The sequence below is a fragment of the Oncorhynchus gorbuscha genome, linkage group LG22 (genome assembly GCF_021184085.1).
Source record: "Oncorhynchus gorbuscha isolate QuinsamMale2020 ecotype Even-year linkage group LG22, OgorEven_v1.0, whole genome shotgun sequence".
Taxonomy (NCBI): domain Eukaryota; kingdom Metazoa; phylum Chordata; class Actinopteri; order Salmoniformes; family Salmonidae; genus Oncorhynchus; species Oncorhynchus gorbuscha.
In genome coordinates, this window is record NC_060194.1 from 48297842 (window position 1) to 48324210 (window position 26369).

A 26369-nucleotide genomic window follows, 5' to 3' on the forward strand; every position below is an offset into this window, starting at 1 on the left:
AACTCTTGCATTCAACTCTTGCATTCAACTCTTGCATTCAACTCTTGCATTCAACTCTTGCATTCAACTCTTGCATTCAACTCTTGCATTCAACTCTTGGATTCAACTCAATTTCGAACAACTATCCCTTCTCTTTTCTTCGTAAGAACAATAATTTAAAAAACAAATTTTTATTTATTTATTATTTATTTTTGAAATGTACTTATTTTTCAGTTGTAATGTGCTTTAAAATATTTTTAAAAAATCTCCATTTTGCATCTAATGTGAGAATGTAGACTAGGCTCATTCAGACAGTATTTACAGTACCTCAGTGACCAGGCTACATGGCTACACACTCCACGCCCCCCCCCCCCCAATACAAACTCATCGGATGGAGGTGGGGAGTTTACAGTACCTCAGTGACCAGGCTACATGGCTACACACTCCACGCCCCCCCAATACAAACTCATCGGATGGAGGTGGGGAGTTTACAGTACCTCAGTGACCAGGCTACATGGCTACACACTCCCGACCCCCCCCAATACAAACTCATCGGATGGAGGTGGGGAGTTTACAGTACCTCAGTGACCAGGCTACATGGCTACACACTCCACGCCCCCCCAATACAAACTCATCCGGAAGGAGGAGTGGAGTTTACTCCCGCTCTCTATTCGAGGGCACACGGGGTTCAGATCATAATGAATTAAACTCTGACAGAATACAGGTAGGATTCTTGTGTAGTACAGGAAAGAGCATGCTCATCAATACGCTATTTTATTCATTCGCGGGATGTTCTATGTTGTTTTGGAGAGACACAGAAAGGACATTTCTGAGCCGACATTTCTTCTGTTGGAATAGAAGACAAGACGCACTTCAACTTCGGATTGGCTCGAGAGGAAACGTCGTTCGTTGCTTTGAAGCATACTAAGTAATTCAATTATTCTTTGCGGTGACGAAAATTGAGTTTGAATACATTTAAATCGATATCTTCCACACACACCGCTATTTCGTCTGATGTTTGGACGGCTTTCACTGAGCCGAAACTATGGTGATAGAAATCCGTCACGGATTTGACTAAAGACGCGCCGCAGATAAAGGAATAGCAAATCTTCAGAGTAACAAAAAACCTCATCGCTGTCTGAAGGAATGGAGCCTTCCATAGTATTACTACTTACGACACTTTTCGGTAAGACGTTAAATATATATGTTTATTGAAATACTATTCATGTGGTTTCTTGTCTAATCATGCTTTTGAAGTAACTATAATTGATCATTTAAAAAAAATGGAATAGTCCTTTTAATTGGAGTTAAATAGTGAAATACGCTTTAGGAATATACTAGTGTGCAGTTGATACATCTGGTGTCCCACTACTGTAATTACTAGACGTTATAGACCAGTGGTATTCACCTCTTACCCTGCACGTTCCCGGGGGCTGCTGGTTTTCTGTTCTATCTGATAGTTATCTACACCTACCTGTTGTCCCAGGTCTAAGGCAGTCCCTGATTAGAGGGGAACAATGACAACAAGCAGTGCAACTGGGGGTTCTAGGTCCAGAGTTCTCGGTCCAGAGTTCTAGGTCCAGAGTTCTCGGTCCAGAGTTCTAGGTCCAGAGTTCTAGGTCCAGAGTTCTAGGTCCAGAGTTGAGTTTGAGGGTTCTAGGTCCAGAGTTCTAGGTCCAGAGTTCTCGGTCCAGAGTTCTCGGTCCAGAGTTGAGTTTGAGGGTTCTAGACCCTCCATATACAGCCAAACTATGTACGTATAGGTAAACTATTTTCAACATCTTGTTTTCCTCTATAGGCCAAATATGACATATTATAAGGATAAAAATACCCATGAGTGGAAAAGTTGTCACCAGAACTTCCCACGGAGAACAGAGCATTTGGTAGGGACTTATGTTTGGCCACATTGGTGGACATATTTGAGGCAGAGAATGCAATATAGCGTAGCCATGGGCAACAGGGCAGATGAATCGGACTCAGGGCCTGATTACTGTAAACATTCCTGCTGGGGCTCATTCACACACACACATTTACACACCACTACACACGCACACACACACACACACCACTAAACACACACATTTACACACCACTACACACACACACCACTGCACACACACCATTACACACACACCACTACACACACACACCACTACGCGCACACACACACACCACTACACACACACACCACTACACACACACACCACTAAACACACACATTTACACACCACTACACACACACACACACACACACACCATTACACGCACACACACACCACTATGCGCACACACACACCACTACACACACACACACCACTACACACACACACACCACTACACACACACACACACACACACACACACACACACACACACACACACACACACACACACACACACACACACACACACACACACACACACACACACACACACACACACCACTACGCGCACACACACACCACTACACATACACACACACACACACACACACACACACACACACACACACACACACACACACACACACACACACACACACACACACACCACTGCACACACACACACACAATTACACGACTACACACACACACACCACTGCGCACACACACACACACACACACACACCATTACACGACTACACACACACACACCCCATTACACGACTACACACACACACACCCCATTACACGACTACACACACACACACCCCATTACACGACTACACACACACACACCCCATTACACGACTACACACACACACACCCCATTACACGACTACACACACACACACCCCATTACACGACTACACACACACACACCCCATTACACGACTACACACACACACCCCCATTACACGACTACACACACACACACCCCATTACACGACTACACACACACACCCCCCATTACACGACTACACACACACACCCCCCATTACACGACTACACACACACACCCCATTACACGACTACACACACACACACCCCATTACACGACTACACACACACACACACACACCTCATTACACGACTACACACACACACACACACCTCATTACACGACTACACACACACACACACACACACCCCATTACACGACTACACACACACACACACACACACCCCATTACACGACCACACACACACACACACACACACACACACACCCCATTACACGACTACACACACACACACACACACCCCATTACACGACTACACACACACACACACACCCCATTACACGACTACACACACACACACACACCATTACACGACTACACACACACACACACACACACACACACACACACACACACACACACACACACACACACACACACACACACACACACACACACACACACACACACACACACACGACTACACACACACACCCCATTACACGACTACACACACACACACACACACACACACACACACACACACACACACACACACACACACACACACACACAATTACACGACTACACACACACACACACAATTACACGACTACACACACACACACCCCATTACACGACTACACACACACACACACACACACACACACACACACACACACACACACACACACACACACACACACACACACACACACACACACACACACACACACACACACACACACACACACACACACACACACACACACACACACACACACACACACTAGATTACTGGAATAGAACTGCCCAGTTCCATCTGCTGGTTATGACAGTACAGACAATGAAGCCAAAGACTTGGCCAGGACTTCAAATGAGCTGCAAGAAACTAACATTCAATTAACTGGGGCGTTATTGTAGTCTTTCCCTACAGCTGTAAAACCAGGCTGTCAGACCGGATCAGTGTAGGCTGTAAAACCAGGCTGCCAGACTGGATCAGTGTAGGCTGTAAAACCAGGCTGTCAGACTGGATCAGTGTAGGCTGTAAAACCAGGCTGCCAGACTGGATCAGTGTAGGCTGTAAAACCAGTCTGTCAGACTGGATCAGTGTAGGCTGTAAAACCAGGCTGTCAGACTGGATCAGTGTAGGCTGTAAAACCAGGCTGTCAGACTGGATCAGTGTAGGCTGTAAAACCAGGCTGTCAGACTGGATCAGTGTAGGCTGTAAAACCAGGCTGCCAAACTGGATCAGTGTAGGCTGTAAAACCAGGCTGCCAAACTGGATCAGTGTAGGCTGTAAAACCAGGCTGTCAGACTGGATCAGTGTAGGCTGTAAAACCAGGCTGTCAGACTGGATCAGTGTAGGCTGTAAAACCAGGCTGTCAGACTGGATCAGTGTAGGCTGTAAAACCAGGCTGTCAGACTGGATCAGTGTAGGCTGTAAAACCAGGCTGTCAGACTGGATCAGTGTAGGCTTTAAAACCAGACTGTCAGACTGGATCAGTGTAGGCTGTAAAACCAGTCTGTCAGACTGGATCAGTGTAGGCTGTAAAACCAGTCTGTCTACTTTGGCTACTTGATGGGGGGGGGGGGTGTCGAGGTGAGGAGGATTATTTAAGATGTTTGCCTCTGTTTGCAGTGGACTGTTTGGTTCGACTAGAAGCCAGTGCAGTGTGAGGAGAAGCAGGGTGACATGAGAGAACTTGGGAAGGTTGAAAACCAGGCGGGTTGCAGTGTTCTGGATTAGTTGCAGGCCAACAGAGTTGCAGTTCTGGTCTACCTTCTAGTCTGTACCACCATAAAACACTCATATATCTTGGTTTCAACCCCCTGAGTCTATACATGTTAGAATGACATTTGGCATTGATTACAGCTGTGAGTCTATACATGCTAGAATGACATTTGGCATTGATTACAGCTGTGAGTCTATACATGTTAGAATGGCATTTGGCATTGATTACAGCTGTGAGTCTATACATGTTAGAATGACATTTGGCATTGATTACAGAGTCTTTTTGGGTACGTCTCTTAAGAGCTGTGAGTCTTTTTGGGTACGTCTCTTAAGAGCTGTGAGTCTTTTTGGGAACGTCTCTTAAGAGCTGTGAGTCTTTTTGGGAACGTCTCTTAAGAGCTGTGAGTCTTTTTGGGTACGTCTCTTAAGAGCTGTGAGTCTTTTTGGGTACGTCTCTTAAGAGCTGTGAGTCTTTTTGGGTACGTCTCTTAAGAGCTGTGAGTCTTTTTGGGTACGTCTCTTAAGAGCTGTGAGTCTTTTTGGGTACGTCTCTTAAGAGCTGTGAGTCTTTTTGGGTACGTCTCTTAAGAGCTGTGAGTCTTTTTGGGTACGTCTCTTAAGAGCTGTGAGTCTTTTTGGGTACGTCTCTTAAGAGCTGTGAGTCTTTTTGGGTACGTCTCTTAAGAGCTGTGAGTCTTTTTGGGTACGTCTCTTAAGAGCTTTCCACACCAGGATTGTTCAACATATACATATTTTTTAAAACATTTTTGTAATTTAGCAGACACTTTTATCCAGAGTGACTTAACGTTAATGTATTCATCTTAATAAGATAGCTAGGAGGGATCTGAGGGAGCAGAATGGAGTGTTCAGGTTGGGGTGTAGGGTTTGAGCATGGCCTGAAAGTAGGGAGGGACAGTTCCTCTTGCTGCTCTGTAGGTAAGCAACGTGGACGTGAGCTTCAACTAGGAGCCAGTGTAGTGTGAGGAGGAGCAGGGTGACATGAGAGTAGCTGAGTGTCATCCTCATAGTAATGATAGGAGAGACCATGTGAGGATATGACCAGTGACTTGGTCTATAGAGAGAAGAGGAGAGGTCCATCCTCATAGTAATGATAGGAGAGACCGTGTGAGGATATGACCAGTGACTTGGTCTATAGAGAGAAGAGGAGAGGTCCATCCTCATAGTAATGATAGGAGAGACCGTGTGAGGATATGACAGAGCTGAGTGACTTGGTCTATAGAGAGTAGAGGAGAGGTCCATCCTCATAGTAATGATAGGAGAGACCATATGAGGATATGACAGAGCTGAGTGACTTGGTCTATAGAGAGTAGAGGAGAGGTCCATCCTCATAGTAATGATAGGAGAGACCATATGAGGATATGACAGAGCTGAGTGACTTGGTCTATAGAGAGTAGAGGAGAGGTCCATCCTCATAGCAGTGATAAGAGAGACCATGTGAGGATATGACCAGTGACTTGGTCTATAGAGAGTAGAGGAGAGGTCCATCCTCATAGTAATGATAAGAGAGACCATGTGAGGATATGACCAGTGACTTGGTCTATAGAGAGTAGAGGAGAGGTCCATCCTCATAGTAATGATAGGAGAGACTATGTGAGGATATGACCAGTGACTTGGTCTATAGAGAGAAGAGGAGAGGTCCATCCTCATAGCAGTGATAGGAGAGACTATGTGAGGATATGACCAGTGACTTGGTCTATAGAGAGAAGAGGAGAGGTCCATCCTCATAGTAATGATAAGAGAGACCATGTGAGGATATGACCAGTGACTTGGTCTATAGAGAGAAGAGGAGAGGTCCATCCTCATAGTAATGATAGGAGAGACTATGAACTATAGACCTTCAACTAGGAGCCAGTGGAGTGTGAGGAGGAGCAGGGTGACATGAGAGTAGAGGAGTGTCATCCTCATAGTAACGTGGTCCTTCTGTAGCTCAGTTGGTAGAGCATGGCGCTTGTAACGCCAGGGTAGTGGGTTCGATCCCCGGGACCACCCATACGTAGAATGTATGCACACATGACTGTAAGTCGCTTTGGATAAAAGCGTCTGCTAAATGGCATATTATTATTATTATATTAATGATAGGAGAGACCATGTGAGGATATGACAGAGCTGAGTGACTTGGTCTATAGAGAGAAGAGGAGAGGTCCATCCTCATAGCAGTGATAAGAGAGACCATGTGAGGATATGACAGAGCTGAGTGACTTGGTCTATAGAGAGAAGAGGAGAGGTCCATCCTCATTGCAGTGATAGGAGAGACTATGTGAGGATATGACGGAGCTGAGTGACTTGGTGTAGAGAGAGTAGAGGGCCTAGAACCGAGCCCTTGGGGGACACCAGTAGCGAGAGTACGAGGAGCAGACACAGATCCTCTCCGCGTCACCTGGTAGGAGCGGTTTGCCAGGTACGTCGTCTTAGATATATGATGATGTCGGAGGAGGAGGGGGAGTTCTCAAAGCCAACGTTCACAACAGATGTGGAGTCCTCCAGCTCCAGCCCAGCCAGGCAGGGGTCCCAGTTGTGTTAGCTCAATGGTGGTGCTGGGCCAAACTACGTGGGCCAATTGGAAATGTTCACTGAGGTTTGGATCTCTGCTAGGAGCTCTGTGGTTCTCTTTGATTTAGATAGAAACCAATGGGAAATGATTGGTAGAGGAGGAGGAGAAAAAAGCCTAGTTTAAAAGAAGAGGAAAGAGCCTGCCACTCGGCCTCGGATAGCAGTGGCTTTAGATATAGGACTAATGGAGGAAGGGTTATGGACTTCTACATGAGTACATGACTCCCCCCCCACACACACACACACACAGATACAGCGCTAACATCATTCTGAGGAGGACAAATATGGACATTGGTGAGATTGCTGTAATTATGTGTAGTTTTGATCAAAATAGATATTTTGTATAGAAGTCTTTGAATGTGTTTTCCCCCTTGGTGTGAAAGTGTCCCCCCTTGGTGTGAATGTGTTTCCCCCTTGGTGTGAAAGTGTTCCCCCCATGGTGTGAAAGTGTTCCCCCCATGGTGTGAAAGTGTTCCCCCCATGGTGTGAAAGTGTTCCCCCCATGGTGTGAAAGTGTTCCCCCTTGGTGTGAAAGTGTTCCCCCTTGGTGTGAAAGTGTTCCCCCCTTGGTGTGAAAGTGTTCCCCCCTTGGTGTGAAAGTGTCCCCCCCTTGGTGTGAAAGTGTTCCCCCTTGATGTGAAAGTGTCCCCCCTTGGTGTGAAAGTGTTCCCCCTTGGTGTGAAAGTGTCCCCCCTCGGTGTGAAAGTGTTCCCCCTCGGTGTGAAAGTGTCCCCCCTCGGTGTGAAAGTGTCCCCCCTCGGTGTGAAAGTGTCCCCCCTCGGTGTGAAAGTGTTCCCCCTTGGTGTGAAAGTGTTACCCCCTTGGTGTGAAAGTGTCCCCCCTTGGTGTGAAAGTGTTCCCCCTTGGTGTGAAAGTGTCCCCCCTTGGTGTGAAAGTGTCCCCCCTTGGTGTGAAAGTGTCCCCCCTTGGTGTGAAAGTGTCCCCCTTGATGTGAAAGTGTTCCCCCTTGGTGTGAAAGTGTCCCCCCTTGGTGTGAAAGTGTCCCCCCTTGGTGTGAAAGTGTTCCCCCTTGATGTGAAAGTGTTCCCCCTTGGTGTGAAAGTGTCCCCCCTTGGTGTGAAAGTGTCCCCCCTTGGTGTGAAAGTGTTCCCCCATGGTGTGAAAGTGTTCCCCCCATGGTGTGAAAGTGTTCCCCCATGGTGTGAAAGTGTTCCCCCTTGGTGTGAAAGTGTTCCCCCTTGGTGTGAAAGTGTTCCCCCATGGTGTGAAAGTGTTCCCCCTTGGTGTGAAAGTGTTCCCCCTTGGTGTGAAAGTGTCCCCCCTTGGTGTGAAAGTGTTCCCCCCTTGATGTGAAAGTGTCCCCCCTTGGTGTGAAAGTGTTCCCCCTTGGTGTGAAAGTGTTCCCCCTTGGTGTGAAAGTGTTCCCCCTTGGTGTGAAAGTGTCCCCCCTTGGTGTGAAAGTGTTCCCCCTTGGTGTGAAAGTGTCCCCCCTTGGTGTGAAAGTGTCCCCCCCTTGGTGTGAAAGTGTTTGATGCAAGAAATGATGCATGAAACCACTTTACAAAATAAAATGAATTAACAGAGAATTAGACAATGTTGACTTAATTACATGTTCAAGCCCGTCTCAAAATACAACACTGCCCCTTTTATTAAATTAACATAATCTGTTTACCTAACTGGCTTTTCAAAGGCCGTTTGAAAAGTAGTCTACACGTTCTGTGCTCTTGTAGTCAGCAATAACTCCCCATTTCTGACCTCTATTTATCTATAACTGGGATAATAACTCACTAAACTAGCAAAGAATATCAACAAATGTTTACACTCTGATCTGAAAAGTGCAATTCACTTGCAGATGATTGAGAGACTCGTGGGCTACCCTCACCCCCCCCCTCCCTCCCTCCCTCCCCCGCCCGCCAATAGAATTCTACTCCGTTGCTCTCTGACTCTGCCTACAACAAAATCATCACAGACTCAATCTTGCGAAATTTAGATGTGTTTTGTTGTTGTTGGTTTGATGCATTGAAAAGGGGATGATATAATGCTAACTCGATGACAGAAGAAGAAAAAAACATTGATCTGTATTGTGCAAACTGATCGAGTGAATTCAGTGAAGTTAGGTAACCTATATACAGCGTATATACATATAAGTCAATGGTGGTTGGTGCCGTTTAAGATGAGGGAGGACGATTATGTTTTTTAGGAGCATGGCCTTACTTCTATTACAGCATGTTGGATGACTGTCATTCATATTCCATTCACCCAGTTCAATGTAACAGCGATAGGTTTAGGCTACTACATGATACTCACATTTTGCTCTATACCCATCGTTAGGTTGCTACAACCTAGCCAACGAATGGTCGAGATAAATTTGAGTCACCAAGGTGACAGACATTGACACATTCAATACCACCTTGCACAATCTTGCCTGCATCTAGCTGATCTAGGGTTTAATCAATTAGTCCAACAGTTGCAAACAAGAGTTTCTATTGGACAAATTCAGGTATGTTTATCCCAGTTTCGTTCCGTTTCCTTCCGTTTAAGGAGAAGTATAGCATTAATTCTATACACTTGTATCTTTTATCAACGTTTATGATGAGTATTCCTGTAAATTGATGTGGCTCTGCAAAATCACCGGATGTTTTGGAGGCAAAACATTACTGAACGTAATGCGCCAATGTAAACTGAGATTTTGGGATATAAATATGAACTTTATCGGACAAAACATACATGTATTGTGTAACATGAAGTCCTATGAGTGCCATTTGATGAAGATCATCAAAGGTTAATGATTACTTTTCTCTCTATTTCTGTTTTTTTGTGACTCCTCTCTTTGGCTGGAAAATGGCAGTTTTTTTTGTGACTAGGCCTAACATGACCTAACATAATCACATGGTATGCTTTCGTCGTCAAGTTTATTTGAAATCGGTTGGGATTAACAACAAGTTTATCTTTAAAATGGTGTATAATACTTGTATGTTTGAGGAATTTTAATTATGAGATTACTTTTTGAATTTGGGGCCCTGCACTTTCACTGGCTTATGTAAAATCGATCCCGTGAACGGGATTTCAGCCGTAAGAAGTTAATGCAACCGCTGTGTCAGATTTCAAAAAAGCTTTACGGCAAAAGTACACCATGCGATAATCTGAGTACAGCGCTCAGACACCATACAGATACCCGCCATGTTGTGGAGTCAACAAAAGTCAGAAATAGCATTATAAATATTCACTTACCTTTGATGATCTTCATCATAATGCACTCCCAGGAATCCCAGTTCGACAATAAATGTTTGTTTTGTTCGATAAAGTCCATCATTTATGTCCAAATACCTCCTTTTCGTTTGCGCGTTTAGTCCAGTAATCCAAATGCACAACGTGCGAGCACTAGGTCCAGACGAAAAGTTTAAAAAAAAAGGTATATTACAGTTCGTAGAAACATGTCAAACAATGTATAGAATCAATCTTTAGGGTGCTTTTATCATAAATCTTCAATAATGTTTCAACCGGACAATTCCTTTGTCTTTAGAAATGAAAAGGAACAGAGTTCGTGCTCACGGCTGTGCACGTAACTAAACTAAAGGCTTTCAAATTACATCAAATCAAATGTATTTATATAGCCCTTCGTACATCAGCTGATATCTCAAAGTGCTGTACAGAAACCCAGCCTAAAACCCCAAACAGCAAGCAATACAGGTGTAGAAGCACAGTGGCTAGGAAAAACTCCCTAGAAAGGCCAAAACCTAGGAAAAAACCTAGAGAGGAACCAGGCTATGTGGGGTGGCCAGTCCTCTTCTGGCTGTGCCGGGTGGAGATTATAACAGAACATGGCCAAGATGTTCAAATGTTCATAAACAACCAGCATGGTCAAATAATAATAAGGGAGAACAGTTGAAACTGGATCAGCAGCATGGCCAGGTGGACTGGGGACAGCAAGGAGTCATCATGTCAGGTAGTCCTGAGGCATGGTCCTAGGGCTCAGGTCCTCTGAGAGAGAGACAGAAAGAGAGAATTAGAGAAAGCACACTTAAATTCACACAGGACACCGAATAGAACAGGAGAAGTACTCCAGATATAACAAACTGACCCTAGCCCACCGATACATAAACTACTACAGCATAAATACTGGAGGCTGAGACAGGAGGGGTCAGGAGACACTGTGGCCCCATCCGAGGACACCCACGGACAGGGCCAAACAGGAAGGATATAACCCCACCCACTTTGCCAAAGCACAGCCCCCACACCACTAGAGGGATATCTTCAACCACCAACTTACCATCCTGAGACAAGGCCGAGTATAGCCCACAAAGATCTCCGCCACGGCACAACCCAAGGGAGGGGGGGCGCCAACTGAGACAGGAAGATCACATCAGTGACTCAACCCACTCAAGTGGCGCGACCCTCCTAGGGACGGTTTGAAAGAGCCCCAGTAAGCCAGTGACTCAGCCCCTGTAATAGGGTTAGAGGCAGAGAATCTCAGTGGAAAGAGGGGAACCGGCCAGGCAGAGACAGAAGGGTGGTTTGTTGCTCCAGAGCCTTTTCGTTCACCTACCCACTCCTGGGCCAGACTACACTCAATCATATGACCCACTGAAGAGATGAGTCTTCAGTAAAGACTTAAAGGTTGAGACTGAGTCTGTGTCTCTGACATGGGAAGGAAGACCATTCCATAAAAATGGAGCTCTATAGGAGAAAGCACTGCCTCCAGCTGTTTGCTTAGAAATTATAGGGACAATTAGGAGGCCTGTGTCTTGTGACCGTAGCGTACGTGTAGGTAAGTACGGCAGGACCAAATCAGAGAGATATGTAGGAGCAAGCCCATGTAATGCTTTGTAGGTTAGCAGTACAACCTTGAAATCAGCCCTTGCCTTGACAGGAAGCCAGTGTAGGGAGGCTAGCACTGGAGTAATATGATCAAATATTTTGGTTCTAGTCAGGATTCTAGCAGCCATATTTAGCACTAACTGAAGTTTATTTAGTGCTTTATCCGGGTAGCTGGAAAGTAGAGCATTGCAGTAGTCTAACCTAGAAGTGACAAAAGCATGGATTAATTTTTCTGCATCATTTTTGGACAGAAAGTTTCTGATTTTTGCAATGTTACGTAGACGGAAAAAAGCTGTCCTTGAAATGGTCTTGATATGTTCTTCAAAAGAGAGATCAGGGTCCAGAGTAACGCCGAGGTCCTTCACAGTTTTATTTGAGACGACTGTACAACCATTAAGATTAATTGTCAGATTCAACAGAAGATCTCTTTGTTTCTTGGGACCTAGAACAAGCATCTCTGTTTTGTCCGAGTTTAAAAGTTTCAGCCAGACCGCTGACTGGTTGAAACAGCTCGTTCGCTGCCCCTTCACAGTTGAAGCCTGAAACAACGTTCTAAAGACTGTTGTCATCTAGTGGAAGCCTTAGGAAGTGCAATCGGACCAAATTTACACTTTATATTAGATAGGCAATCATCAACTACAAACCTCAGATTTCCCACTTCCTGGTTGGATTTTATCAGGTTTTCGCCTGCCATATGAATTCTGTGATACTGACAGGCATCATTCAAACAGTTTTAGAAACTTCAGAGTGTTTTCTATCCAAATTTACTAATAATATGCATATCTTACCTTCTGGGCCTGAGTAGCAGGCAGTTTACTCTGGGCACGCTTTTCATCCGAACGTGGAAACAGCGCCTCCCAGCCATAAGAAGTTTTAGCTCGCTGTAGCTTTAGCTAGCTGTAGCTTATGCTTTCAGCTCTAGATTCATTCTATGATCATTTTATTGGGTCCCATTCTACAGTAGGTCCCATTCTACAGTAGGTCCCCATTCTACAATAGTCCACCTTCAACAGTAGGTCCCCATTCTACAGTAGGTCCCCATTCTACAGTAGGTTCCATTCTACAGTAGGTTCCATTCTACAGTAGGTTCCATTCTACAGTAGGTTCCATTCTACAGTAGGTTCCATTCTACAGTAGATCCCCATTATACAGTAGGTCTCCATTCTACAGTAGGTCCCATTCTACAGTAGGTGCCATTCTACAGTAGTCCACCTTCTACAGTAGATTCCATTCTACAGTAGATTCCATTCTACAGTAGGTCCCCATTCTACAGTAGGTCCCCATTCTACATTAGGTCCCCATTCTACATTAGGTCCCCATTCTACATTAGGTCCCCATTCTACAGTAGGTCCCATTCTACAGTAGGTCCCCATTCTACAGTAGGTCCCATTCTACAGTAGGTCCCCATTCTACAGTAGGTCCCATTCTACAGTAGGTCCCCATTCTACAGTAGGTCCCCATTCTACAGTAGGTCCCCATTCTACAGTAGGTCCCATTCTACATTAGGTCCCCATTCTACAGTAGGTCCCCATTCTACAGTAGGTCCCATTCTACAGTAGGTCCCCATTCTACAGTAGGTCCCATTCTACAGTAGGTCCCCATTCTACAGTAGGTCCCATTCTACAGTAGGTCCCCATTCTACAGTAGGTCCCATTCTACAGTAGGTCCCCATTCTACAGTAGGTCCCATTCTACAATAGTCCACCTTCAACAGTAGGTCCCATTCTACAGTAGATTCCATTCTACAGTAGGTCCCCATTCTACAGTAGGTCCCATTCTACAGTAGGTCCCCATTCTACTGTAGGTCCCCATTCTACAGTAGGTTCCATTCTACAGTAGGTTCCATTCTACAGTAGGTTCCATTCTACAGTAGATCCCCATTCTACATTAGGTCCCCATTCTACAGTAGGTCTCCATTCTACAGTAGGTCTCCATTCTACAGTAGGTCTCCATTCTACAGTAGGTTCCCATTCGACAGTAGGTCCTCATTCTACAGTAGATCCCCATTCTACAGTAGGTTGCCATTCTACAGTAGGTCCCCATTCTACAGTAGATTCCATTCTACAGTAGATCCCCATTCTACAGTAGCTCCCCAATCTACAGTAGATTCCATTCTACAGTAGATTCCATTCTACAGTAGGTCCCCATTCTACAGTAGGTCCCCATTCTACTGTAGGTCCCCATTCTACAGTAGGTTCCATTCTACAGTAGGTTCCATTCTACAGTAGATCCCCATTATACAGTAGGTCCCCATTCTACAGTAGGTCTCCATTCTACAGTAGGTCTCCATTCTACAGTAGGTCTCCATTCTACAGTAGGTTCCCATTCGACAGTAGGTCCTCATTCTACAGTAGGTCCCCATTATACAGTAGATCCCCATTCTACAGTAGGTCGCCATTCTACAGTAGATTCCATTCTACAGTAGATCCCCATTCTACAGTAGCTCCCCATTCTACAATAGATTCCATTCTACAGTAGATTCCATTCTACAGTAGGTCCCCATTCTACAGTAGGTCCCCATTCTACAGTATGTCCCACTCTACAGTAGGTCCCCATTCTACAGTAGGTCCCACTCTACAGTAGGACCCCATTCTACAGTAGGTCCCATTCTACAGTAGGTCCCCATTCTACAGTAGATTCATTCTACAGTAGATTCATTCTACAGTAGGTCCCATTCTACAGTTGGTCCCAATTCTACAGTAGGTCCCCATTCTACAGTAGGTCCCACTCTACAGTAGGTCCCACTCTACAGTAGGTCCCACTCTACAGTAGGACCCACTCTACAGTAGGACCCCATTCTACAGTAGGTCCCCATTCTACAGTAGGTCCCCATTCTACAGTAGGTCCCCATTCTACAGTAGGTCCCCACTCTACAGTAGGTCCCCACTCTACAGTAGGTCCCCACTCTACAGTAGGTCCCCACTCTACAGTAGGTCCCCACTCTACAGTAGGTCCCCATTCTACAGTAGGTCCCCATTCTACAGTAGGTCCCCATCCTAGTAAAGTGTTCCTCTGATTCAGTCTCTATTTGTATAACATCCCAGCAGATTCCTCCTGGTCCAGATAAGGTCTGTGTCCCCAATGGCAGCCTATTCCCTACATAGTGCACTACCTTCGACCAGAGCCCTATGGGATCCTATTCCCTACATAGTGCACTACCTTCGACCAAGGCCAGACCAGAGCGGTTTCCTCCTTCTCCAGATCAGCTGGACTGTAATCTGTAATCCACCATACCTGATTCATAGGACTCCATCCTCCCAGGATTGGCTGTAGCGTGTGTGGTGTGTCTGTGTGGTGTGTCTGTGTGGTGTGTCTGTGTGGTGTGTCTGTGTGGTGTGTGTCTGTGTGTGTGTCTGTGTGGTGTGTCTGTGTGGTGTGTGTCTGTGTGTGTGTCTTTGTGGTGTGTCTGTGTGGTGTGTCTGTGTGGTGTGTGTCTGTGTCTGTGTGGTGTGTGTCTGTGTGTGTGTCTGTGTGGTGTGTCTGTGTGTGTGTGTCTGTGTGTGTGTGTCTGTGTGGTGTGCGTGTGTCTGTGTGGTGTGCGTCTGTGTGGTGTGTCTGTGTGGTGTGTCTGTGTGGTGTGTGTCTGTGTGTGTGTCTGTGTGGTGTGTCTGTGTGGTGTGTCTGTGTGGTGTGTGTCTGTGTGGTGTGTCTGTGTGGTGTGTGTCTGTGTGTGTGTCTGTGTGGTGTGTCTGTGTGTGTGTGTCTGTGTGTGTGTCTGTGTGGTGTGTCTGTGTGGTGTGTCTGTGTGGTGTGCGTGTGTCTGTGTGGTGTGTGTCTGTGTGGTGTGTCTGTGTGGTGTGTCTGTGTGGTGTGTCTGTGTGGTGTGTCTGTGTGGTGTGTCTGTGTGTGTGTCTGTGTGGTGTGTCTGTGTGTGTGTCTGTGTGTGTGTCTGTGTGTGTGTGTCTGTGTGGTGTGCGTGTGTCTGTGTGGTGTGCGTCTGTGTGGTGTGCGTCTGTGTGGTGTGCGTGTGTGTGGTGTGCGTGTGTCTGTGTGGTGTGCGTGTGTGTGTGTGGTGTGCGTCTGTGTGGTGTGCGTCTGTGTGGTGTGCGTGTGTCTGTGTGGTGTGCGTGTGTGTGTGTGTGGTGTGTCTGTGTGGTGTGCGTCTGTGTGGTGTGTGTCTGTGTGGTGTGCGTGTGTGTGGTGTGCGTGTGTCTGTGTGGTGTGTCTGTGTGGTGTGCGTCTGTGTGGTGTGTGTCTGTGTGGTGTGCGTGTGTGTCTGTGTGGTGTGCGTGTGTGTGTGTGTGGTGTGTCTGTGTGGTGTGCGTGTGTGTGTGTGTGGTGTGTCTGTGTGGTGTGCGTCTGTGTGGTGTGTGTCTGTGTGGTGTGCGTGTGTGTGTGTGTGGTGTGTCTGTGTGGTGTGCGTCTGTGTGGTGTGTGTCTGTGTGGTGTGCGTGTATGTGTGTGTGGTGTGCGTGTGTGTCTGTGTGGTGTGCGTGTGTGTGTGTGTGGTGTGTCTGTGTGGTGTGCGTGTGTGTGTGTGTGGTGTGTCTGTGTGGTGTGCGTGTGTGTGTGTGTGTCTGTGTGGTGTGCGTCTGTGTGGTGTGCGTGTGTCTGTGTGGTGTGCGTCTGTGTGGTGTGCGTGTGTCTGTGTGGTGTGCGTGTGTGTGTGTGTGGTGTGTCTGTGTGGTGTGCGTCTGTGTGGTGTGTGTCTGTGTGGTGTGCGTGTGTGTGGTGTGTGTCTGTGTGGTGTGCGTCTGTGTGGTGTGCGTGTGTCTGTGTGGTGTGCGTGTGTGTGGTGTGTCTGTGTGGTGTGTGTCTGTGTGGTGTGCGTGTGTGTGTGTGTGGTGTGCGTGTGTGTCTGTGTGGTGTGTGTGGTGTGTCTGTGTGGTGTGCGTGTGTGTGTGTGGTGTGTCTGTGTGGTGTGCGTGTGTGTGTGTGCGTCTGTGTGGTGTGCGTGTGTGGTGTGTGTGTGTGTGTGTGTACTATAAGGTTGTTCCTCCCAGGTTTGGCTGTAGCGTGTGTCTGTGTGGTGTGCGTGTGTGTGTGTGTGTGTACGTCTGTGTGGTGTGTCTGTGTGGTGTGTCTGTGTGTGTGTACGATAAGGTTGTTCCTCCCAGGTTTGGCTGTAGCGTGTGTCTGTGTGGTGTGCGTGTGTGTCTGTGTGGTGTGCGTGTGTGTGTGTGTGGTGTGTCTGTGTGGTGTGCGTGTGTGTGTGTGTGGTGTGTCTGTGTGGTGTGCGTCTGTGTGGTGTGTGTCTGTGTGGTGTGCGTGTGTGTGTGTGTGGTGTGTCTGTGTGGTGTGCGTCTGTGTGGTGTGTGTCTGTGTGGTGTGCGTGTGTGTGTGTGTGGTGTGCGTGTGTGTCTGTGTGGTGTGCGTGTGTGTGTGTGTGGTGTGTCTGTGTGGTGTGCGTGTGTGTGTGTGTGGTGTGTCTGTGTGGTGTGCGTGTGTGTGTGTGTGTCTGTGTGGTGTGCGTCTGTGTGGTGTGCGTGTGTCTGTGTGGTGTGCGTCTGTGTGGTGTGCGTGTGTCTGTGTGGTGTGCGTGTGTGTGTGTGTGGTGTGTCTGTGTGGTGTGCGTCTGTGTGGTGTGTGTCTGTGTGGTGTGCGTGTGTGTGGTGTGTGTCTGTGTGGTGTGCGTCTGTGTGGTGTGCGTGTGTCTGTGTGGTGTGCGTGTGTGTGGTGTGTCTGTGTGGTGTGCGTCTGTGTGGTGTGTGTCTGTGTGGTGTGCGTGTGTGTGTGTGTGGTGTGCGTGTGTGTCTGTGTGGTGTGTGTGGTGTGTCTGTGTGGTGTGCGTGTGTGTGTGTGTGGTGTGTCTGTGTGGTGTGCGTGTGTGTGTGTGCGTCTGTGTGGTGTGCGTGTGTGGTGTGTGTGTGTGTGTGTGTACTATAAGGTTGTTCCTCCCAGGTTTGGCTGTAGCGTGTGTCTGTGTGGTGTGCGTGTGTGTGTGTGTGTGTACGTCTGTGTGGTGTGTCTGTGTGGTGTGTCTGTGTGTGTGTACGATAAGGTTGTTCCTCCCAGGTTTGGCTGTAGCGTGTGTCTGTGTGGTGTGCGTGTGTGTGTGTGCGTCTGTGTGGTGTGTGTACGATAAGGTTGTTCCTCCCAGGTTTGGCTGTAGTAGAAGGATGTCTGTTTTACCTCAGAATCTGATGGTCTCCCAAGCCCTGTGTTTCCATCCTCTTGTCATTGAGAGGAAACCCCATTGAATACCTTATCTGCATCTTTGATGGAGGTGTGTGTGTGTGTGTGCGTGCGTGCGTGCGTGCGTGCCAGGCGTTTGTATTGTAGACCTTAACAGTTCACTTTGCTAACTGTTAGCATTCATTCACATGCCAGTAAAGCTGTGTTTCAACATGCAGTAATTCCGACTAAAAGGATTTCTGGGTAAGAAAGTGTATACATACGTACCAGGCCTTCGGAAAGTATTATATATATTTTTTTTTAACACAGCAATCTGTACACAATATCCCAATAATGACAAAGCGAAAACAGGTTTTTTAAAGAAATGTTTGTACATTTATTCAAATAAAAACGCTGACCTATCACATCTACATGTGGTATTCAGACCCTTTTGCGATGAGACTCGAAATTCAACTCAGGTGCATCCTGTTTCCATTGATCATCCTTGAGATGTTTCTACAACTTGATTGGAGTCCACCTGTGGTAAATTCAATCGATTGGACATGATTTGGAAAAGGCACACACCTGTCTATATAACGTCCCACAGTTGACAGGTGCATGTCAGAGCAAAAACCAAGCGACGACATCAAAGGGATTGTGCGTAGAGCTCAGAGACAGGATTGTGTCGAGGCACAGATCTGGGGAAGGGTACCAAAAAATGTCTGCAGCATTGAAGGTCCCCAAGAACACAGTGGCCTCAATCATTCTGAAATGGAAGAAGTTTGGAACCACCAAGACTCTTCTTATAGCTGGCCGCCCAGCCAAACTGAGCAATTGGGGGAGAAGGGCTTTGGTCAGGGAGGTGACCAAGAACCCGATGGTCACTGACAGAGCTCCAGATTTCCTCTGTGGAGATGGGAGAAAACTTCCAGAAGGACAACCATCTCCACCAATCAGGCCTTTTTTTATTTCACCTTTATTTAACCAGGTAGGCTAGTTGAGAACAAGTTCTCATTTGCGACTGCGACCTGGTCAAGATAAAGCATAGCAGTGTGAGCAGACAACACAGAGTTACACATGGAGTAAACTATTAACAAGTCAATAACACAGTAGGAAAAAAGGGGAGTCTATATACATTGTGTGCAAAAGGCATGAGGAGGTAGGCGAATAATTACAATTTTGCAGATTTATCACTGGAGTGATAAATGATCAGATGGTCATGTACAGGTAGAGATATTGGTGTGCAAAAGAGCAGAAAAGTAAATAAATAAAAACAATATGGGGATGAGGTAGGTAAAAATGGGTGGGCTATTTGCCGATAGACTATGTACAGCTGCAGCGATCGGTTAGCTGCTCAGATAGCAGATGTTTGAAGTTGGTGAGGGAGATAAAAGTCTCCAACTTCAGCGATTTTTGCAATTCGTTCCAGTCACAGGCAGCAGAGAACTGGAACGAAAGGCGGCCAAATGAGGTGTTGGCTTTAGGGATGATCAGTGAGATACACCTGCTGGAGAGCGTGCTACGGATGGGTGTTGCCATCGTGACCAGTGAACTGAGATAAGGCGGAGCTTTACCTAGCATGGACTTGTAGATGACCTGGAGCCAGTGGGTCTGGCGACGAATATGTAGCGAGGGCCAGCCGACTAGAGCGTACAAGTCACAGTGGTGGGTGGTATAAGGTGCTTTAGTGACAAAACGGATGGCACTGTGATAAACTGCATCCAGTTTGCTGAGTAGTGTTGGAAGCAATTTTGTAGATGACATCGCCGAAGTTGAGGATCGGTAGGATATTCCGTTTTACTAGGGTATGTTTGGTGGCGTGAGTGAAGGAGGCTTTGTTGCGGAATAGAAAGCCTCTTGATTTGATTTTCGATTGGAGATGTTTGATATGAGTCTGGAAGGAGAGTTTACAGTCTAGCCAGACACCTAGGTACTTATAGATGTCCACATATTCAAGGTTGGAACCATCCAGGGTGGCGATGCTGGTCAGGCGTGCGGGTGCAGGCAGCGAACGGTTGAAAAGCATGCATTTGGTTTTACTAGCGTTTAAGAGCAGTTGGAGGCCACGGAAGGAGTGTTGTATGGTATTGAAGCTCGTTTGGAGGTTAGATAGCACAGTGTCCAAGGACGGGCCGGAAGTATATAGAATGGTGTCATCTGCGTAGAGGTGGATCAGGGAATCGCCCGCAGCAAGAGCAACATCATTGATATATACAGAAAAAAAGAGTCGGCCCGAGGATTGAACCCTGTGGCACCCCCATAGAGACTTCCAGAGGACCGGACAGCATGCCCTCCGATTTGACACACTGAACTCTGTCTGCAAAGTAATTGGTGAACCAGGCAAGGCAGTCATCCGAAAAACCGAGGCTACGGAGTCTGCCGATAAGAATATGGTGATTGACCGAGTCGAAAGCCTTGGCCAGGTCGATGAAGACGGCTGCACAGTACTTTATCTTTTATCGATGGCAGTTATGATATCGTTTAGTACCTTGAGTGTGGCTGAGGTGCACCCGTGACCGGCTCGGAAACCAGATTGCACAGCGGAGAAGGTACAGTGGGATTCGAGATGGTCAGTGACCTGTTTGTTGACTTGGCTTTCGAAGACCTTAGATAGGCAGGGCAGGATGGATATAGGTCTGTAACAGTTTGGGTCCAGGGTGTCTCCCCCTTTGAAGAGGGGGAAGACTGCGGCAGCTTTCCAGTCATTGGGGATCTCAGACGATATGAAAGAGAGGTTGAACAGGCTGGTAATAGGGGTTGCGACAATGGCGACAGATCGTTTCAGAAATAGAGGGTCCAGATTATCAAGCGCAGCTGATTTGTACGGGTCCAGGTTTTGCAGCTCTTTCAGAACATCTGCTATCTGGATTTGGGTAAAGGAGAACCTGGAGAGGCTTGGGCGAGTAGCTGCGGGGGGAGGCGGAGCTGTTGGCCGAGGTTGGAGTAGCCAGGCGGAAGGCATGGCCAGCCGTTGAGAAATGCTTGTTGAAGTTTTCGATAATCATGGATTTATCGGTGGTGACCGTGTTACCTAGCCTCAGTGCAGTGGGCAGCTGGGAGGAGGTGCTCTTGTTCTCCATGGACGTCACAGTGTCCCAGAACCTTTTGGAGATGGAGCTACAGGATGCAAACTTCTGCCTGAAGAAGCTGGCCTTAGCTTTCCTGATTGACTGCGTGTATTGGTTCCTGACTTCCCTGAAAAGTTGCATATCGCGGGGACTGTTCGATGCTATTGCAGTCCGCCACAGGATGTTTTTGTGCTGGTCGAGGGCAGTCAGGTCTGGAGTGAACCAAGGGCTATATCTGTTCTTAGTTCTGCATTTTTTGAACGGAGCATGCGTATCTAAAATGGTGAGGAAGTTACTTTTAAAGAATGACCAGGCATCCTCAACTGACGGGATGAGGTCAATGTCCTTCCAGGATACCCGGGCCAGGTCGATTAGAAAGGCCTGCTCACAGAAGTGTTTTAGGGAGCGTTTGACAATGATGAGGGGTGGTCATTTGACTGCAGCTCAGTAGCGGATACAGGCAATGAGGCAGTGATCGCTGAGATCCTGGTTGAAGACAGCGGAGGTGTATTTGGAGGGCCAGTTGGTCAGGGTGACGTCTATGAGGGTGCCCTTGCTTACAGATTTAGGGTTGTACCTGGTGGGTTCCTTGATGACTGCCGGGGTGTTAAGCATATCCCAGTTTAGGTCACCTAACAGAACAAACTCTGAAGCTAGATGGGGGGCAATCAATTCACAAATGGTGTCCAGGGCACAGCTGGGTGCTGAGGGGGGTCGGTAGCAGGCGGCAACAGTAAGAGACTTATTTCTGGAGAGAGTAATTCTCAAGATTAGTAGTTCGAACTGTTTGGGTATGGACCTGGAAAGTATGACATTACTTTGCAGGCTATCTCTGCAGTAGACTACAACTCCTCCCCCTTTGGCAGTTCTATCTTGACGGAAGATGTTATAGTTGGGTATGGAAATCTTAGAATTTTTGGTGGACATGCTGGTTGTAATGGGTGAGGTCACCACATGTGTGGGAGGTGGGACAAAGGAGGTATCAAGGGTATGAAGAGTGGAACTAGGGGCTCCATTGTAAACTAAAACAATGATAACTAACCTGAACAACAGTATACAAGGCATATTGACATTTGAGAGAGACATACAGCGAGGCATACAGTAATCACAGGTGTTGAATTGGGAGAGCTAGCTAAAACAGTAGGTGAGGCAACAACAGCTAATCAGCTAGCACAACAACAGCAGGTAAAATGGCGTTGGCTAGGCAGGGAGGGTCGGATTAACTACACACAGATCCCAAGTGCGGCTGGGGCCGACAGATAAAACATAAACAAGCAGAATGGAGTACCGTGATTAATGGACAGTCTAGCATGCATCAGCTATGTAGCCAAGTGATCAGTGTCCAGGGGGGCAGCGGTGGATGGGGCAGGGAAGCTGGACTGGCGAGTGTTATCCAGGTTTAAAAAAACAGTTAGCAGTGGCTAACAATGACTAAATAGCTTGTAGCTAGTTAGCTGGTTAGCTTCTGGAGGTTCTTGAGTGTGTTCTAAAAATAATGGTGATTCCGTATCACATTGGGTGAGGCAGGTTGCCGGAAGGTATAAACAAATTAAAAAACGAAAAGAGATAGAAAGTAAATATGGGTCCAGTGAGTGTTTGGGACGTGGCAGTTAGTAGGCCAGGGCTAAACAAGGTAGCAGTTAGCGGACCGGGGCTCAACAAGCTAGCAGTTAGCAGGCCGAATTAGCTAGCAAGGAGATAGCAAGGGCTAGAAAGTTAGCCTTTGGGGGACGTCGCGATGGGGTGAGTCTTTTTATTCCTCTTATTGCGGTGACATCGATAGACCAGTCGTGGGTCCGGATATTGTAGCCCAGGAGTATGCTTCGGTGGTAGCACAGGAGCTCTGGCCGGGCTAGCTTCAAGCTAAGTGGGTGGAAACGCTAGCCAGGAATAATCATCCGGGGTTGCGGTTAGCTAGATAGCTAGTTGTGAAGAGTCCAGCTGAAAATGTTCCGTTTGAGGTGGGAATCCGGGGATAAAAAATAATAGGTCCGTTATGCACTGGTTGGAGTCGCGTTGTTCGAACTGGCGAGAGCTTTCCGAGCTAAAGGTTAGCTGATGACCGGTTAGCCGAAGACCGCTAGCAGTGGTTTGCTGACTGATAGCTGGTAGCTAGCTGGTAGCTAGCTGGCTAGCTTCAGTTGAGGGGTTCCGGATCCAAAGTAGATATAAATAAATACTTTTGAAGAAATAGCTACATTGGGTGAGGCGGGTTGCAGGAGAGTATTTAGAAGTTGAGGTTTAACAAAATATTTGAAAAGATTTGCGAAGAAAAATATGTAAAAAAAAATAAAAATAACGATATATACAAGGGACACGACACGACAAGACGTTCGACTGCTATGCCATCTTGGTCACAGATGGTAGAGTGGCCAGATGGAAGCCACTCTTCAGTAAAAGGAACATGACAACCTGCTTGGAGTTTGCCAAAGGGCACCTAAAAACTCTCAGACCATGAGAAACAAGATTCTCTGGTCTGATGAAACCAACATTCAGCTCTTTGGCCTGACGTGTATGCTGGGGCTAGGCATACACATCACGTCTGGAGGAAGCCTGGCACCATCCCTACGGTGAAGCATGGTAGTGGCAGCATCATGCTGTGAGGATGTTTTTCAGCGGCAGGGACTGGGAGACTAGTCAGGATCGAGGGAAAGATGAACAGAGCAAAGTACAGAGGGATCCTTGATTAAATCCTGCTCCAGAGCGCTCAGGACCTCAGACTGGGGTGAAGGTTCACCTTCACAGCCAAGACAACACAGCCAAGACAACGAAGGAGTGGCTTCGGGACAAGCCTCTGAATGTCCTTGAGTGGCTCAGCCAGAGCCTGGACTTGAACCCAATCAAACATTTCTGGAGAGACCTGAAAATAGCTGTACAGCGACGCTCCTCATACAACCTGACAGAGCTTGAGAGGATCTGCAGAGAAGAATGGGAGAAACTCTTCAAATACAAGTGTGCCAAGTTTGTAGTGTTGTACCCGAGAAGACTTGAGGCTGTAAATCGCTGCCAAAGGTGCTTCAACAAAGTACTGAGTAAAGGGTCTGAATACTTATGTAAATGAGATATGTTTTATTATTATGAATAAATTAGCCCAACATTCCTAAAACCTGTTTTTGCTTTGTCATTACGGGGTATTGTGATGTTATTACGGGGTATTGTGATGTCATTACGGGGTATTGTGATGTCATTACGGGGTATTGTGATGTCAGTACGGGGTATTGTGATGTCAGTACGGGGTATTGTGATGTCATTACGGGGTATTGTGATGTCATTACGGGGTATTGTGATGTTATTACGGGGTATTGTGATGTCATTACGGGGTATTGTGATGTCATTACGGGGTATTGTGATGTCAGTACGGGGTATTGTGATGTCAGTACGGGGTATTGTGATGTCATTACGGGGTATTGTGATGTCAGTACGGGGTATTGTGATGTCAGTACGGGGTATTGTGGTGTCAGTACGGGGTATTGTGGTGTCAGTACGGGGTGACACCGGTCATCGATAATATTAATGACAAGTAACGTCTGATTGGCCAGCTCAATGAGCCAACATGACATCCTGTTCTATGAGGAAATAGCAAGTATTTTTATAACTGTTTGAGATACGAGTTTGAGGTTTTAAAGTGTTTTTTTCCCCTTTCTTCTCAAATATATGCTTTGGCCACAGTTTTATTTGGGTGTAAGTTAGCTGAATATGAACTATAAAAAGTGAGATTTTCATTGGACAATTTACTTTAACTGTTGTCTCTCTTAGGTTTGGGTGAGGGGTCGTCCCACAACTACTCAGAGGGCCGCTCCAACCGCCTGCTGTCCCTGGAGAAGATGTTTGGTCGTCCTGCGAAACACTCCCAGTGTCATCACAAGTTGAAACATCTCCATCACGGGGCCCGGATCACCGTCCAGATGCCCCCCAACATAGAGGGTCACTGGGTCTCTACCAGGTAAAACTAACACAAGCTCCAATCCTAACCTCATCGCAACAGAGTGACACTGGGGCCGGGACTCCATCAAAGGCACGTTGTAGCCAAGCACATTGTTCTTGACGTTTTTAGGGAAATCAAACTCCTCTCCCTGTCCACCTCTCTCTAAGTCCTCTCCCCATCCACCTCTCTCTAAGTCCTCTCCCCATCTACCTCTCTCTAAGTCCTCTCCCCATCTACCTCTCTCTAAGTCCTCTCCCCATCCACCTCTCTCTAAGTCCTCTCCCCATCCACCTCTCTCTAAGTCCTCTCCCCATCCACCTCTCTCTAAGTCCTCTCCCCATCCACCTCTCTCTAAGTCCTCTCCCCATCCACCTCTCTCTAAGTCCTCTCCCCATCCTCTCTCTAAGTCCTCCCCATCTCTCTAAGTCCTCTCCCCATCCACCTCTCTCTAAGTCCTCTCCCCATCCATCTCCTAAGTCTCTCCCCATAAGTCCTCTCCCCATCCATCTCTTAAAGTCCTCTCCCCATCCATCTCTTAAAGTCCTCTCCCCATCCACCTCTCTCTAAGTCCTCTCCCCATCCACCTCTCTCTAAGTCCTCTCCCCATCCACCTCTCTCTAAGTCCTCTCCCCATCCATCTCTCTAAGTCCTCTCCCCATCCATCTCTCTAAGTCCTCTCCCCATCCACCTCTCTCTAAGTCCTCTCCCCATCCATCTCTTAAAGTCCTCTCCCCATCCATCTCTTAAAGTCCTCTCCCCATCCACCTCTCTCTAAGTCCTCTCCCCATCCATCTCTCTCTAAGCCCTCACCCATCCACCTCTCTCTAATTCCTCTCCCATCAATCTCTCTCTAATACCTCTCCCCATCCACCTCTCTAATTCCTCTCCCCATCCACCTCTCTAATTCCTCTCCCCCAGCCACCTCTCTCTAATTCCTCTCCCCATCCACCTCTCTCTAAGTCCTCTCCCCATCCACCTCTCTCTAAGTCCTCTCCCCATCCACCTCTCTCTAAGTCCTCTCCCCATCCACCTCTCTCTAAGTCCTCTCCCCATCCACCTCTCTCTAAGTCCTCTCCCCATCCACCTCTCTCTAAGTCCTCTCCCCATCCATCTCTCTAAGTCCTCTCCCCATCCACCTCTCTCTAAGTCCTCTCCCCATCCATCTCTTAAAGTCTTCTCCCCATCCATCTCTTAAAGTCCTCTCCCCATCCACCTCTCTCTAAGTCCTCTCCCCATCCACCTCTCTCTAAGTCCTCTCCCCATCCACCTCTCTCTAAGTCCTCTCCCCATCCATCTCTCTAAGTCCTCTCCCCATCCATCTCTCTAAGTCCTCTCCCCATCCACCTCTCTCTAAGTC

The 26369-nt window shown here is 47.2% G+C and overlaps 1 protein-coding gene across 1 annotated transcript in view; it reads left to right on the plus strand.

Moving 5' to 3' along the window:
- Window positions 1–608: 608 nt before the first annotated feature.
- Window positions 609–26369, plus strand: part of LOC124009908 (protein APCDD1-like) — a 41058-nt gene continuing 15297 nt past the window's right edge. The window contains exons 1-2 of the mRNA XM_046322161.1: window positions 609–1165; window positions 24844–25030. Coding sequence (XP_046178117.1) covers window positions 1126–1165; window positions 24844–25030 — 227 coding nt within the window. The 5' untranslated portion in view covers window positions 609–1125. The remainder of the gene's footprint in view (window positions 1166–24843; window positions 25031–26369) is intronic.